At 36.3% G+C, this 16,371-nt stretch overlaps 1 protein-coding gene across 1 annotated transcript in view; it reads right to left on the bottom strand.

Moving 5' to 3' along the window:
• LOC101664570 (zona pellucida binding protein) overlaps positions 1-16,371 on the bottom strand; it is a 129,446-nt gene that overhangs the window by 102,834 nt on the left and 10,241 nt on the right. The window contains exon 3 of the mRNA XM_004708055.2: positions 9,358-9,483. Coding sequence (XP_004708112.1) covers positions 9,358-9,483 — 126 coding nt within the window. The remainder of the gene's footprint in view (positions 1-9,357; positions 9,484-16,371) is intronic.

The following is a 16,371-nucleotide window of genomic DNA, read 5'->3' as shown; positions in this document are numbered from 1 at the left end:
TTAAGTGGAGAGGAAACGTTTTGAGAATGATGAGGGCAATGAATGTACAAATGCGTTTTACACAATTGATGTGTGTATGGATTGTGATAAGAGTTGTATGAGCCCCTAATAAAATGATTTAAAAAAAATTTGTGAAATAGGTTAAAAATGTTTCACTGTTATGTTTCCTAAATATATATACATATATACATATATATTGAAATATAATATAATATGTGACTTCAATTTGACAAAAATATAAAGTTAGGTTACAGGAGAAAGAAAAACTTATGTATTTTTATCTATGTTTACAAGAACATTTTTTAAGAGTATAAAAGTCATAAATCAAAAAGTTCATTCATATTTTACTAATTATATTAAACTATTTTTTGGCTTTAAGAAGATTTCATACAATGTATTTGGCTTAAGGTTTTAATATTATTTCCAGGCAATAGATTCAAGCATTCATCAGGGTCAGCTTAAGTAGTAAAAATTGTCTTCCTTGAGCAATATGCTCTTTTAAGTATTATCTATAAGACATCAAATTGACAACAGCAACTTGAAAGAAGAAGCAAAACTTTTAGGAGTCAGTGAGTTTATCTTAGTGGAGGAAGAATAACTCAGCAAAGGAGGGTGAGAATGTTTATACAAGGAGGAGATTATAATCAATGCTACTGTTTTTTAAATGTAGAAAATGTTCACTTGGTATATACTTAGCTGGCCATATTCTTAACAATAAAATATATAATTGCTTAAGTTAAGTCATCATGATTGGTGGTTAGGGATTACATCAACTGGACACTCCTGGGTAAGGGTTGGGGTAGAGCTCACACTATCAATTGTGAGAGACTGAGGAGGGCTGAATTCTCTTTGGCCCTTCGCCTTCTGCTAGAGCTGGATCTTGAAGCGGCAATGGTAATCCCTCAAATAGCACCACTGATAGACAAGTGTTGATGAGAAGTGAGACTATAGGCAATATTATGTTTGATATCCTTCTATAACTTTTGAGGATGAGAATTATAGGAAAGCTGGTTGGTTGATACTTCTTGTAATAAACTGTTAAAGAAACACATAAACGGAGAGCTTTTGAAACCCAGCTTAAATACCATATAAATAATCTGAAAGTTTCACCTTCTACCATGAAAGAAAGCCTTTATCTGTATCAGTAACAGAGCTGATATTACTGAAAACCAAATCCAGTCTTATTATACAAGTTGTTGAATTACAAGGCCAGCTAATTCTCAACCTAGAAGTGTCTGATAATAAAATGGGAACACTGATTGGAGAGAAATGGGAACTTGGCACTTGGGATGGGGATCTAAAGACAAATAACCCACAAGATGGAGATATTGAGCCACAAGATTCCATTGAGCCACTCCAGCCTCCAGTACTACCTCTTCCATCTGAAGAGAGAAATCCACTGTCAGTAAAACCATTATCCCCACCACCCGCATTTGAGGATAATATCCCAAATATGCTTGTTGACATGACATTTGGGGATGTATCTGGAGCACTACCTGAGGCAGATGACTTACAAGACAATGCTTCAGGTTCCTAGGAAACACCCTCCCCACCCATTATTACCTCTAGACTTAGAATTAAGTCAGAGTCCCCAAAGGTGAAGTCAAGATGGTGACCCTAGAAGAAGTGTGCTATACTCCAAAAGAACTGCTAGAGTTTTCTAATATTTACAGACAGAAAACTAGATAATGTGTATGGGAATGGTTATTAAGTCTGTGGGATAATGGTGCTAGAAATATAAACTTGGCTCTATCTGAGTTTATTGATATGGGCCCATTATCTATAGATTATTCATTCAATATTTCAGCTAGCAAAGTTAAGAGAGGATCTTAGTTTATTTGGTTGGACTGCTGAAGCATGGGATAAGAGATGGCCTAAACTAAGTCAAGTTGAAGCACCAGGCCTACCCGGGTACACCATAACATAAGGCATCCAAAGGCTCACAGAAATGGGCATTTTAGAGTTCATTTATCAGGATAGCCCCATAGATCCCAAAATGGAGTGCCTTCAGGTCACGCCTTTTACCAAAACAGTAAGAAAAAGAATGTGGAGCGCCTCTGCCTCTCTGAAGACTCCTGTGATTGCTATTCTGTGTCAGCCAGGTTTGACAGTGGGAATGCCTTGAATAAATTTGAGCTTGTCTGCAATGGAGGTAGAGGCCCATGTGGCAGTATTTAATAAACAGAGACAAGGTGGGTATAGGTACCATAATAGACAGCAGAATCAAAGTGGTTATCAGAAAAGCCTGACTCATATTGACTTGGCCTTGGCTACTTAGGCAGGGTGTCCCTAGGAGTGAAATAGATGGGAAACCTATGAAATATTTACTTGATTTATACATGCATAAAAATTCCAGATCAGGTGAATGATAGTCTAACTCAAATCACCAGAATAGAGTCATTACCCATCAATACATTTCCAGGCTTGAGCCAGTTCACAGACCCACACTTTGAATGAAGGGGATGCCAAATCCCTTTGAAAAAGAACCTCGCTACACCAACAGAGGTTTATGCTGTTCAGCATTCTCCTGGTCTTCAAAAAAAGGAAACAGGGCTTTTAAAGAGTAATTGTTCATTTGGGAAAAGGAAATTTTGTGGATTACTGGACACTGGCTATGAACTAACATTTATCCCAAGAGACCCAAAGTGTTTTAAAGGTCCATGAGTCAAAGTGGGAGCACTTGATGGTTAAGTTACTAATAGAGTCTTAGCTCAGATATATCTCACAGAGGATTCAGGGGTCCCTAAAACACATTCTTTAGTAATTTCCTAAGTTCCAGAATGCATTATTAGAAAACATATACTTAGCAACCGGGAGAACCCCCTATATTGGATCCCTGAAATGGGGAATATGGGCTATTTGGTAGGAATAGCCAAGTGGAAGCAATTAGAATTGCTTCTACCTAGGAAAATAGTAACGCAAAAGCAGTAATGCATTCCTGGAGAGACTGTAGAAATTAGTGCCATCATTAATGACTTGAAGGATGCAGGGGTGGTGATTCCCAGCACATCTCTATTTACCTTGCTTACTTGACCTCTGAAAAAATCAGGTGGGGAATGACAGTGGATTATCATAAACTTAACCAGGTAGTGACTTCGGTCGAGCTGTTCCAGATGTGGATTCATTCCTTTAGCAAATGTGATGGTTAATTTTTGTGTGCCAATATGGCATCTGTAAGAAGATATAGGTGGAGTTTAGCCTGTCAATCAGGTTGCAGCCCAGTAACATCCCTTGGAGGGTTGCCCTAGATATATAATGACTCTGTGGAGCCCAGCTTCTCTCTGTCTCCCTCTTTGTTGGTTGGGCAGGTGCCTAATACAGCCGTCATGACTCAGCACATGTGCCATGCTACCTGTTGATTCCCCACCCATCTGTGGACCACTTCATCATGCTGTGCTGTTCTATGCCAAGATACTGCTCCGCTTTGCCTGTGGGACTACTCTACTTGTCTTTCCAAGCCTCCAGAGTCATACCGCCAGCCAGCTCCCTTGCATTGCTACACCGTGAGGTTGCATCATGACTTGCTTCTCCACACTACTCGTGCTACTGGCCTCTCCTATTTTCTGTCTCTTTGGCCTTTGGTACTAGAGGCGGTGTGAGTTGGAAAGACTTTCAGTACATTAATTGACCCAGGAAAGTGAGTCAGACTGAACTCTCTGTACTGTGTATGGACTGCTTTGCTGTTGTAATTCCTTATCACTATATAAACTAATTCACTCATATATAATCATACGTTTTCTAGTTTTGCTCCTAGAGAACCCTAATACAGCAAATAAATACCTCTCTTGGCATCTACAGCTAGTGATCTGGTGAATGCCTTTTTCTCAATGCCAGTTTCAAAGGACCAGAGGCAGTTTGCCTTCAGCTGGCAAGGGCAACAATACACTTTTACAACTTTCTCCCAATGTTATGTTATATTTCCCAGAAGATATCATAATTTAGTCTTCTGGGATTTTGATCACCTTTCGATTCTACAAAATATCACACTGGTCAATTTCATTGATGACATTATGCTGATTGGTCCTAGTAAGGAGAAAGCATCAATGGCTTTAGCTTTATTGGTAAAATATCTGAAGCTAGAGTGTAGGAAATTAATACAACAAAAATTCAGGTGCGTTCCACATCAGTGAAATGTCTAGGGGTCCAATAGTGTGAGGCATGTTAAGATATCTCCACTAAAGTGAAAGATGTTACTGTATTTGGCCCTTCCCACAACTACACAATGTCTGGTGGGTATGTTACTCTGGACTATATATCAAAAGACTTGAAACGTTGCAGCTTTGAGTGGGAGCCATAACAAGAGAAGGCGCTTCAACAGGTTCATGCTACTGTGGAAGCCATTCTGCCACCTGGGCCATATGATCCAGCTGAACCAATGTTGCTTGAAGTGTCAATAGCAGATAGAGATGAAGTTTTGAATCTTTGTCAGGCCCATATTGGCGACCCACAGTCCAGACCCTTAGGATTTTAAAGCAAACCTCTACCATTCTCTGCATACAATGACTCCACATTTTATAAACAGCTTTTGGCTTGTTATTGGGCCTTAGTGGTGATTGACTGCCTTGCCTAACCCACAAAGTCACCAAGCATACCTGCACTAGTCAATATGAACTAGGTGTTGTCTCACCCAGAGTCACAAATGTGGACACACACAGCAGCACTGTATCATTAAATGGATGGATGGATGGATGGATGGATGGATAGATGATAGATAGATAGATAGATAGATGCTAGAGCAGGACCTGAAGGTACAAGTAAGCTTCACGAACAAACCAATGTTTTCTAATCATAGCATGTACCTATGGCCTCATGAGGAGTTCCTTATGATCAGTTGACTGAGGCAGAGAAAACTGGTGCTTGGTTTACTGGTGCTTTGGCAGGATATACAGGTGGCACTGAAAAGTAGGCAGCACTGAAGGGCAGTGTTGGAGGGAAATCTTCCCAATGGGCGGGACATCATGTAGTACACAGGTTTGTTCTAGTTACCTAAAAGGAGAAAGGGCTAAATATATATGTGGTTTACTGATTCATGGGCTTTGACCAATAGTATGGCTAAATAGTCGGACTTGAAGGATCATGATTGGAAAATTGGTGACAAGGAGGTGTGGGAAAGAGGTACTTGGGGAGAGCTCCATGAATGGGCAAAAAACATGAAGATATTTAAATCTTCATTGAATGTGCATCAAAGGATTACTCTGAAGAGGAGATTTTAACAATCCAGTGGATAGGATGACGTGTTCTGTGAAAACTAGTCTTTCTCTTTCCCCAGGCTCTCCTGTTCTTGCCCAATTGACCCATAAAAAATGTGGACATGGTTGCAGGGAAGGAAGTTATACATAGATTAAGCAACATAGACTTCCACTCACCAAGGCTGACATGGCTATTGCCACTGCTGAGTGCCCCATCTGTCAGCAGCAAAGATAAACACCGAATCCAAAATTTAGGACCATTGCTCAGGGAGATCAACCTGGTGGCATGTTTATTACATAGAACCACTTCTATCATAGAAAGAGCATCATCTTGTTCTCCATGGAGCAGACACTTACTCTAGATATGGATTTCCCTTCCCTGCACTCACTGCTTCGGCCAAAACTACCATTTGTAGACATACAAAATGTCTTATCCTCCAGCAATGGGCCCAGGCTCATGGACTCAACTTATTGTACCATATTCCTGTTCATCCTGAAGCAGCCACCTTGATAGAACAGTGGAATGAGGTTCTAAAGATACAAATACAGCGCTAGCTAAGGGATAACACCTTGAAGGTTGGTGTAATATTCTCTAATATGTTGTAAACTAGTAGCAAATGTATGGTGTGGTGGCTCCAACAGCCAGGATTCAAGGTCCAGGAACCATAGGGTAGAAACAATAGTGGCACCACTCATATTACTTTTAATGACCATTTGCAGCATTTTTACTTCCTGTCCAGCAACCCTATGCTCTTCAGGTCTGGAAGTCCCCGTTACAAAGTAAAAATATTCCCACCTAGAAACATAGCAGGGATTCTATTAAAGTTAAGAATTGCCTCTATCCATTTTGGGCTTCTCTGGATCAACAGGTAAAGAATGGTGTGGTTGTACTTAGTTGGGGTCATTGTCTGATTACCAAACAGAAATTGGATTGGTGTTACATAATGGAGGTAAAGACGACTATGTCTGGAATCCAAGATATTCCTTAGGCCATCTCTTATTACTATTTCTGTGATTAAAGCCAATGGTAAAGTACAATACCAATCTGACATGACTATTAGTAGGCCTGACTTCAGGAATAAAGGTTTAGGTCACTTCACCAAACACAGAACTATCACCAGCCAAGACATTTGCTGAAGATAAAAATATGGAATGGGTGGTTGAAGAAGGAAGTTCTAAATAGCAGCTACAACCACAAGACTAGTTGCAAAAAGGAGGACTATAATTGTTATGAGTAATCCCTATTTGTATGCATGCATCAAATATTTTTGTTTTGCTCACTTGTAAAAAATAAGATGAATATGGGGTTGATGGGTTTCAGTTGTATGCATGTTAGTTGAACCATGTTAGGCACAATTAGGATTTCCAGTTGTCTTTGGTAATTACATATGGTTAAGAGTGGTAGTGAGGAATTATGTCAACTAGACACTCCTGGGTTAGGGTAGGGGTGGAGTCCAACCTCCTTGGTGTCATGAGTCTTTTTGTATAACAGAGAGAGGCCCAGCAGGGTTGAATTCCTTTTGCCCCTTTGTCTTCTGCCAGAGGTTGAACTTGCATCCAGTTCTTTGATCTCTTGCTGTGTTGCTTGCTGATCCCCAAAACAATCCCCAAAACCGTTATTGGACTACTGTTGATGTTTTCATTCAACTGACTTTGGATCTGCATCCACCAGCCTGTGCCCCCTGTTGTCTTTGCTTCTTCATCCGGCTTCCTGCTCCTCAGTTTCTATGCGTCAGGAGAAGCCTGCCTTGCTGATTCAGGCAGAATTTACCTGGCTCTATACCTGGGTAAGCCACTTTCTTTATATAAATCTCATCCTACACTCAGCACATAGAAGTGCCACTGGTTTTCCTTCTCTAGAGAACCCAACCTGACACAATAGCATAGTACTGAAGTAAAAGGTTCAGAAACCATTGTGATAAATGCTTTATGTTATAAATAAAAATCACTGAGGGTAGAGAAAAAATATTAAACCAATTTTAAAACTTGCCCTCCAACTCAACAACACATTTAAACAATCTGAATGTTTCCTTTCAAAGGAATGTACAAGGATTATATAATAACATAGTTTGTTTGGCTCACTTTTAGGGAAAATGTATTTGGAAAATTAAAAATTGATAGCATGTTTTAATAAAATTAAATAATATTTTACAACATATTATGTATTACATATGTATATACGATGTATTATGATGAGCTATAAAATTGCCAGATAGTGACCTATGATGTAATACTGTACTAAAATCTAAAATAAAATCACTGCTCTAGGATACCAGACTTTCTTGGAAACAGGTTTTCTAAATATTAAAACCACTATATTATTATAATTTAACCATATCAGGATATAACCATATTTGTGAATATCTATATTATGAAAATGATCAAAATCAAATATTGTTCATGAAGGATTCCAAATTAAATTGTATACCCAATGTATTGCAAATATAAGACCTGATGTGATATCATAGAAATAGCTTTAGAAACAATAAATTAAAGGAGTATCATATTACAACAAAAAAATGTGAGGAGTCTTCAAAAACGGAAGGTAATAAATTCTTCCATGAACCTTTTGAAGTCCCCTCAAAACTCCTTTTTGTTAGCATATATAGTTCCATATAAAATGTAATATATATTTAATACACATTTGCAATATATTATATATCACAGCCCAATAAAAGTGAAGTTTGATTATAATTCTAGTATTAAATGGTTTACAGTTTGACTACCTCACTCATTTATACTTGCTGCTAGCTCTCAGCATTTATGTTACTGATCACTCCTGATTCCATGGAGATATGGCATAATCATTCCTATGTTTGATCTTTGCACAAAACCTAGCAAAATGATACCCACAACTAGTCAATATGGACACACTTAATTATTCACTGACATAAAGTATAGAATAACTCTTTACAGTTGGAGCTGTTTTTGAATAAAAATATAGAAATTTATAAGATATTCTTCAATTCTATAAAAATATAAATTAAAATATAAGACAAAACATGAATTTCCTACTAATTTTTGGCATATATTTGTACAAGTGTGCTGTTTCTTCATTCAGATAGTAAAACAAACCTATAGATATGTGTAGGTGTTAAACCACAAGCCCTGTATCTAAACCAAAAAGATTGGCGAAGGCAAAATGTCCTTGTCACATACCGTGGTATAGAAAAACTTCCTCAAAGGTGTGCAAAAAAAAAATTGGTGCTTCATTCAACATATCTTTAGGAAGAAAACTGATCAACCCAAATATTTATCAAGATTGAAATAAAAAGAGCTGCTTTTAATTTTTCAAATTACACAGTAAAAATGAATCTGCTTTTAGCAAATGAAAATTTAAACAGAAGTAAAATATTGTAAAATCATTATACAAACAGTATCAATCTGAAAAATACTAACATGGTGAGGATAAGATCTTACATCTCAAAAAGAAAAACCTATAAACTGTAAAGCTCCAACTCCAGTGTACCTCAAGCTCATTCTGTTTCCATGAGTGTGAACCTCAATACTCTGCTTCTTTATTTGCAGCCAAATCATTAATAATATAGTAATAGACCACCACTGTCAATCCAGGTAGTATATTTAAAAGCAGATACTGATACTAAAGTATCCATGTTAGTTTCAGTCATTTGGTGAAAACTGAATAACAAATTAAGTTGTATTTGAAATATAATCCATAATGTCGAATTTTAGAGAAGAAAAAATATAAGTAAAGACATAAAATAATAACTAATGAAATATAACATTGTTCCTGTGTGTTTATAAAACATAAAAATCTATACTTATAAATCTATGGCTCATTATATTGCTTCACATATTTACACAATTCAGAATATTTGCTTTTTCTTTGCTTTATACTTTGCTAGTAAAATTCAAATTGAGTTAAAAAGATGACTTTTTGAACTTTACATTAAATAACTTATTTCTGAAATAGAGATGTATCAACAAACTCTCCAGTGAGCTTACTCTTCTACAGTACGCTATTTCATATCAAAAGAGGGAACACATGGTAACAACAGTTACACTGTTAGAGTCTAACTCCAAAAGAAAATTGTAGAAAAGAGTAAGTTGAGGAAATATATAAGTATATGTAAAACAAAACCCTTCTTTTTCTTCAGAATATATTAGAAACATGAATTTAATTAAGATAATTGAAACAAATTCTTACCTGAAACAATTCTGCCTTTTGGCCCATGCCATCGGTATGATGGATCTATCAATTCTTCATTTCGCAGTCGTTGAGTAGCACACAACAAATGTGGACTTTTTTGATGGAGCATGACATATACTTTCACTGAAAATACAAAATTAAAATGTTCCACTACTGTTTTATGTTAATTCATTCAATAATGCCTTACATTTTTTAGGTTGGATTACATGTTTCATAGGTTTTCTTAGGATCATTTCTCCTATAGTGCTAAATCTTATGGCCTTCTATGTAAGTAACAAATATACATATAAATATATACATACATGTATTTGTTACATGTATGTGTATGTATGTATATCACAGTGCTATCAAGTAGATTTTAACTCATACACACTATCTGCATATGCATATACATGTAAATGTACACATACACATATACACCTAATATATATATGGCATGTATTCATTCAGCGCTTACCTATTCTAACCAATTTTATTTCCAAAATACTACTTTAATTACAAAGTATTACAATAATTCTATATCCAGACTTAATTCTGTTTTGCAAAGCCAAACCTGAAAGTATCTAATAAATGAGTTTATATTAAAAGAATATTAGTGTATTCTTAGTGATGTAGCAAATGGAATGCTATTTGCATTGATTCAGTATATTTTTCAATATTTGTAATCAAGTAAAATAAAAATTAGTTTTGAGAATAAAAAATATTACTTCTTGAGTTTTAACATAAAGTATGATGCTTTTAGGTAGATATCCCTCCTAGGATTAAAAAAAGTTCCCTCTATTCTGGTTGTCTTATTTTTTATTTTAAGTTGGTGTTGAAATTTAATAAAGGCTTTTTCTATATAGATTAAGATGATTTTCCTTCTTCAATATTTTAATAAAATGATATTAACAAATTGCCTTCCGAGCAGACATATTTTTACCCAAATATTTCTGGATTCAATATGGAAAAAATGTATCTTTGGATATTTACATTCATGTTTCTGAATTTAGGTTATATATTTTAAAATCACTGTTTTTTATCCATTTTAATGTTCAGAATATTAAATTATGCTTTTCAAAATTTTATCATATATTTAATTGTTCCTAAAGCTTCTTAATTTATGCATCAGTTACTTTCTTTGGATAAATCTTGCCAAATTGTATCTACTAATTGTTGCACATATTTTGTCTTTTTGAGCCTCTTTAGTCTTTTAGTATTCTTTTATTAATTTCCACTCATTTTTCCTATTTTTCTTCAGTTTACAAGTCTATGTTCTCCACTGACTAAAAAAAAATGTTTACCCAATCAATGTGCACTCCTTAGAATGACTTACAGGTCTGTGATAGTTAGGTTTGCTGTGCCAACCTGGCCAATGAACATATGTGGGATTCAGTGAAGAAAAGTTTAATTGAAGGGCAGAGAGGAAAACGACTCGGCAAGCGTTGCCTGTCTTGTCTCTTGCTCTCTAATGGTCGGAACAGGGTGCAGATGCCTTAGCCAGTTCCTGCTTCAGATGGCAAGGTTCACTTCCTGCAAGACGTCCCCAAGGAGAAGCCACATGGACCTACCCCGATGCAGCCCTGGGTGCTGGAGCAGCCGTGTGGACCCCTGCCAGTGCTGAGATGCTTACACATTCACTGACTCGGCTTTCCTCCTGCAATTGGCATCATTGTGTGTGTTTTGTGAGTTTGAGGAGGACTTTGTAGATTGGTGTCGGACACATGGGCTAATGTCAGACTTATTTGAACTGGCCTGGGCTTGGATTCTTAATGTACACATGCTTTATATAAAACTCTCTCTTATGAGTTTCTGTGGATTTATTTCTCTAGTCTACCCAGACTAACACAAGGTCTTCCTCTATGATGTCTCTATCATATATATCTTTAAAAAGCCAAAGTCACTGCCGTCAAGTAGGTTCTGACACAGCAACCCTGTGGGTTAGAGTAAAACTGCTTTATAAGGGTTCCATCCTGTCAATCATTAGTAAAGCGGGCTGCCGCACATTTGATTAGCAGAACAGCTGGTGGGTTAAAACCACTGCCTTTTCAGATAGTAACTGAGTACTTAACAACTACACTATTAGTGTATTAGGGCTTCTGACCTACATTTACACTATACTCCTCTCAGATACTTTACCCTATTGTCTCCAGTTACTTATATAACCCAGTATCAGTAAATTGTACCACACTTTTGGGGTTTTATTCATGTATATAACTATATGCCTCCTCATATTTGAAGGCTCAACTCAATACACCATTTTTCTCTGGTGTCTATGACAATGCAGGTAATCGAAGCTATTACTGACTCCTCTTCTTGATTCTCCTAAATTATATACACATTCCAAGCACAATAAATACATGTAAATCCACCTGGTTTTGTCAAAGCAAGAAAAATACAAAAATAAAATAAGCAATAGTCTTCAGTCTCAAAAATAATAAAATATAATGGGAACAATTGTTGTTAGGTGCTGCTCAGTAGGCTTTAATTCATAGGGAAGCTGTGTACAGCAGAACAAAATAATGTCCAGTCCTACAACATGCTCAAAATTGTACCTATACTTGAGCACATGGTTGCCACCAGCACCAATTCTCGCTGTGGGTCTTCTTTGCTGCTGACCCTCCAATTCACTATCATAACGTCCTTCTCCTGGGACTTGTCCCTCCTGATAACATGTCCAAAGAACGTGAGACAAAAACCTCAACATTATCACTTCTGAAGAACATTCTGGCTGTACTTCTCCCCCCCTTTAAAAAAATCATTTTCTTGGGGCTCATACAGCTCACAATCCATACACAATCCATACACACATGCATGTGTCAAACATGTTGGTATATTTGTTGCTATCATCATTTTCAAAACATATTCTTTCTACTTGAGCCCTTGGAATCAGCTCATTTTTTCCCTCCCTCATGGACCCTTGATAATTTATAAATTATTATTATTTTTTCATGTCTAGCACTGACTTATATCTTCCTCCACCCACTTTTCTGTTGTCTGTCCCCCATGGAGGGGGTTATATGTAGATCATTGTGATAGGTTACCTCCTTCTCCCCCCAACCTTCCCTTCTTCCCCTCCTGGTATCGCTACTCTCATTATTGGTCCTGAGGGGTTTACACAGATTTACTCATTTTTTATGGCAGTTCAAAGTATATTTAATATTTTTGAAAATTCCATAATTCAAAAGCATCCATTTTTCCTTACTCTTATTTATTCCATGAAAATACTATTACTTAATTCATATATATCTTAGTTCTTAAAAGTGACATCCTTGCTTTTTTTTTTTAATTTTATTAAAGAGGTCTTGTGCCGCAGATTTGATAAAGACTCAGAGCAATCTGTGAAACATTTATTGAAGAGAAACAATTAAATTTCAATAAAAACGAGATGCTTAAAGTGTTTTAATATGACCTAAGGAGCCCAGAGGAGCCCTGATGGCATAGTGGTTATAAGCTGGGCTGTTAGGTTAACACTTCCAACCCAGCAGTGGCTCTAGAAGAAACGAGGCTTTCTGCTCCTGTAAGGAGTTACCGTCTTGGAAACCCCATAGGAGACAGTTACACCTGTCCTATAGGGTCACCATGAGTTGGAATCAACTAGATGGCAGAGTTTTGTAAGGCACCCTAATAGAACTATGGGTTAAACACTTGGACTGGTTTGAACCCACTAACTGCTCTGTAGGAGAAAGATGAGGCTGTCTGTTCACATACATAATTTACAGACTTGAAGCCCTTAAGAAATAGTTCTTTTCAATTATATAGTATTGCTATGAGTAACAATCAGTAGGTTTGATTTGGTTGGTATTCCCAACTACTCCTTCCCAGTGCTGCAAAAATGTTGATAACTAATCACAATAAAAATAAGCAGCAATGAAGCACCAGGTCAAGTGGAATAGAGTTGCCTTAAAACCTCATGCTCAAAATATGGTCATGGTAGTTTCTTGAAAAACCCACTTGCAAAGCTATTTTTTCATTTGACTGGGCTTAAAGCTCATCTCCTACAAAATATCTTTCCCACCAAGGTATTTGTCAAAAATAATGAGGTAATTGTTTAGCTTTGAGACTACTTGAAGGGGTATTAATAATTCGGGCAAACAATGCACTAATTATAAATAATTTTATTTTAAAGGTGAAGAATTAAATATTCATAGGGGATAGGTGAAGTTCCAAAGCATTACTTAAAATCTAGAGGAATGCATACGTACGTAATATTATGGGCAGGCTCAGAATAATCTTAGAGAGGCTTAAATCCTAACCTCTGAATTTGAACCTCCACTCAAAGAAACTGAAGGATGAGGATCCGTTTTCCCTTGCCTGGTCCCAAATATATTTGACCAAAAATTATATATCTGTCAAGACTATGTTTCACATTTGAATGCTTAAAATCAATTGCAGGGATTTTACTTAAAAGGTAGGGAGTAAAGGGATAGAGATGTATTTTTCACAACAATATTCTGTTTAAAAGAGGGCAGATGGAGACGTCGGACAATGTAACTTATGACAAAACTATAATAATTTATGAATTATGAAGGGTTCATGAGGGAGGGGGAAGTGGGGAGGGAGGGGGAAAATGAGCAACTGATATTAAGGGCTAAAGTAGAAGGCAAATGTTTTGAGAATGATGAGGGGAACAAATGTACATATGTGCTTGACACAATGGATGGATGGATGGATTGTGATAAGAATTGTACAAGCCTCCAATAAAAGAATTGAAAAAAAGAGATATACCTTAGATTCCAAGTAACTGAAATCAAATGTATGAAAAAAGATGTATGAAAAAAGATGAACCATGCCAATAATAGATTTTAAAAGCCTAATTTATATCAGATAAAATAGAATTTTAAATAGAATCTGTACAAAGAAAGTTAAGAAAGATGATATCATAAAAGTTTACTCCACCAATAAGATATAATATGCTAGATTGTGGTAGTTATATAATCATTTGTCAATTTGAGGATTAATTGTGAAGGAGTGGATCTAGCCTGTCAATCAAGATATAACCAATTAAGACTCTGTGTAGGCATGCCCTTCTCCTGAGAATTCTGGGAACTCCTGTATTTTCCTGCTTGGAGGTGAGAGACACTTCTCTCTCTCTACTGACTTCCTGCTAAACATCCCTGAGGAGAAGCCACATGGACATACCTGATGCAGCCAAAACCATGGACCTGCAGAAGCTACGTGGAGATGCTTACAACACCACTGGAACTACAAGACGTCCCACCCACTGGCCTGTGATCTTCCTATATTTAGCATTATTGCATGTGTTTCATGAGTATGAAGAGGATTTTATAGATTGTTATCGAACATATGGACTAATATCGGAGTTATGGACTTAATCTGGACTGGGCTAGGATGTTTTCTCAATATTCAATTGCTCTTGTATATAAACCTCTTTCTTATTCACATATGAGTTTTTATGGATTTATTTCTCTAGTCTACCCAGACCAACACATAGATATATATTCATCTAACAGCAGAATTTTAAAATACATGATACACAAACTGACCAATAGAAAAAAAACTTTGGACAATTCAATAGTAATAGTTGAAGATTCTTACACAGTACTTTCAATAATGAATAGAGCTAGATAAAAGATAAGATAGGAAGTAAAAGATGTAAACAATAAAACAAACCAACCGGACCTATGTAGAACACTTCAGCAAACAAGTAAAATAGGCATTCCTCTTAAATACATATTGAATGTACTCTAGGACATACAATATATCCATAATATCACAAAACAGGTTGTGAATACATTTTGAAGAATTGAAATATTATGATGCATGTTATCCAAGCAAAATGAAATGAAATAAAAAATTAATACACAGGAGGAAAATTGGGAAACTCAGAAATACGTGAAAATTAAATAACACACTACTAACTAATCAATGGCACACTTGTCTGTCAGTTCACCCTATTGTAGTGGCTGATGTTTTTGTTGTGATGATAAAAGCCATATCCCTGGTACTTCAAATACTAGCAGGGTCACCCAAAGTGAACAGGTTACGGCAGAGCTTCCAGATAAAGAACAGACTTTGAAGAAGGATTATGTTGACTTCTTGTGAGGATAGCATGGAAACATTGCTTGGTATTGCAGACCTCATAAACAGAAGCACAACACCGTCAACCAGAGCTGAAATGGACAGGTATTGACCATTTTGAGTTAGAAAAGTATATATCAGAAAAAAATATGTCAAGATCTATATTGACATTTATAATTCTGTCTGTGATAGGATACAAGAAAATCCAATCAATAACATTATTATTCAAATTTATGTGCCAATAAATAGAGCTAATGAAGCAGAAGTGAAAGAATTCTACCAATGTCTTCAGTCTGAAATTGATCAACCATGCATTCAAGAGGCATTGATACTCATTGGTGGCTGGAATGAAAAAGTTGGAAACAATGAGAAAAGAATGGTAGTTCTAAAATATAGTCTTGATAGAAACAAAGGTAGAAATCATATGATAGAATTTTGCAAGACCAATGGCTGCTTAATCAAAAATACCTTTTTTAAACAACACAAATAGCAACTATACATGTGGACTTCTCCAGATGGAATACACAGAAATCAAACGGACTACATTTGTGGGAAGAGATGATAGAGCAGCTCAATATTAGCTCAATATTAGCAGCTAAAACCAGACCAGGGGCCAACGTTAGAACAGACCATCAATGGCTCATGGGTAAGTTCGGGTTGAAGCTGAAGAAAATTAAAACAAACCCAAAAGAGCCAAATTTTGACCTTAAGTACATCCCACTTTAATTTCTAGAACATTTAAAAAATCATTTTATTGTGGCTTAGACAATTCTTATCACAATCCACACATACATCAATTGTGTAAAGCTCACAATCCACACATACATCAATTGTGTAAAGCACATTTGTACATTCATTGCCCTCATCATTCTCAAAATATCTGCTTTCCACCTAAGCCCCTGGCATCAGCTTATTTTCCCCCTCCTTCCCTGCTCCCCCCTTCCTCATGAACCCTTGATAATTTATAAATTATTATTTTATCATATCTTA

Source organism: Echinops telfairi, unplaced genomic scaffold (assembly GCF_000313985.2).
Source record: "Echinops telfairi isolate 266 unplaced genomic scaffold, ASM31398v2 ScPeMD7_7;HRSCAF=31, whole genome shotgun sequence".
In the NCBI taxonomy this organism is placed as follows: domain Eukaryota; kingdom Metazoa; phylum Chordata; class Mammalia; order Afrosoricida; family Tenrecidae; genus Echinops; species Echinops telfairi.
The sequence above is the reverse complement of the archived record's forward strand: the minus strand, read 5'-3'. Positions and strand labels throughout refer to the sequence as shown.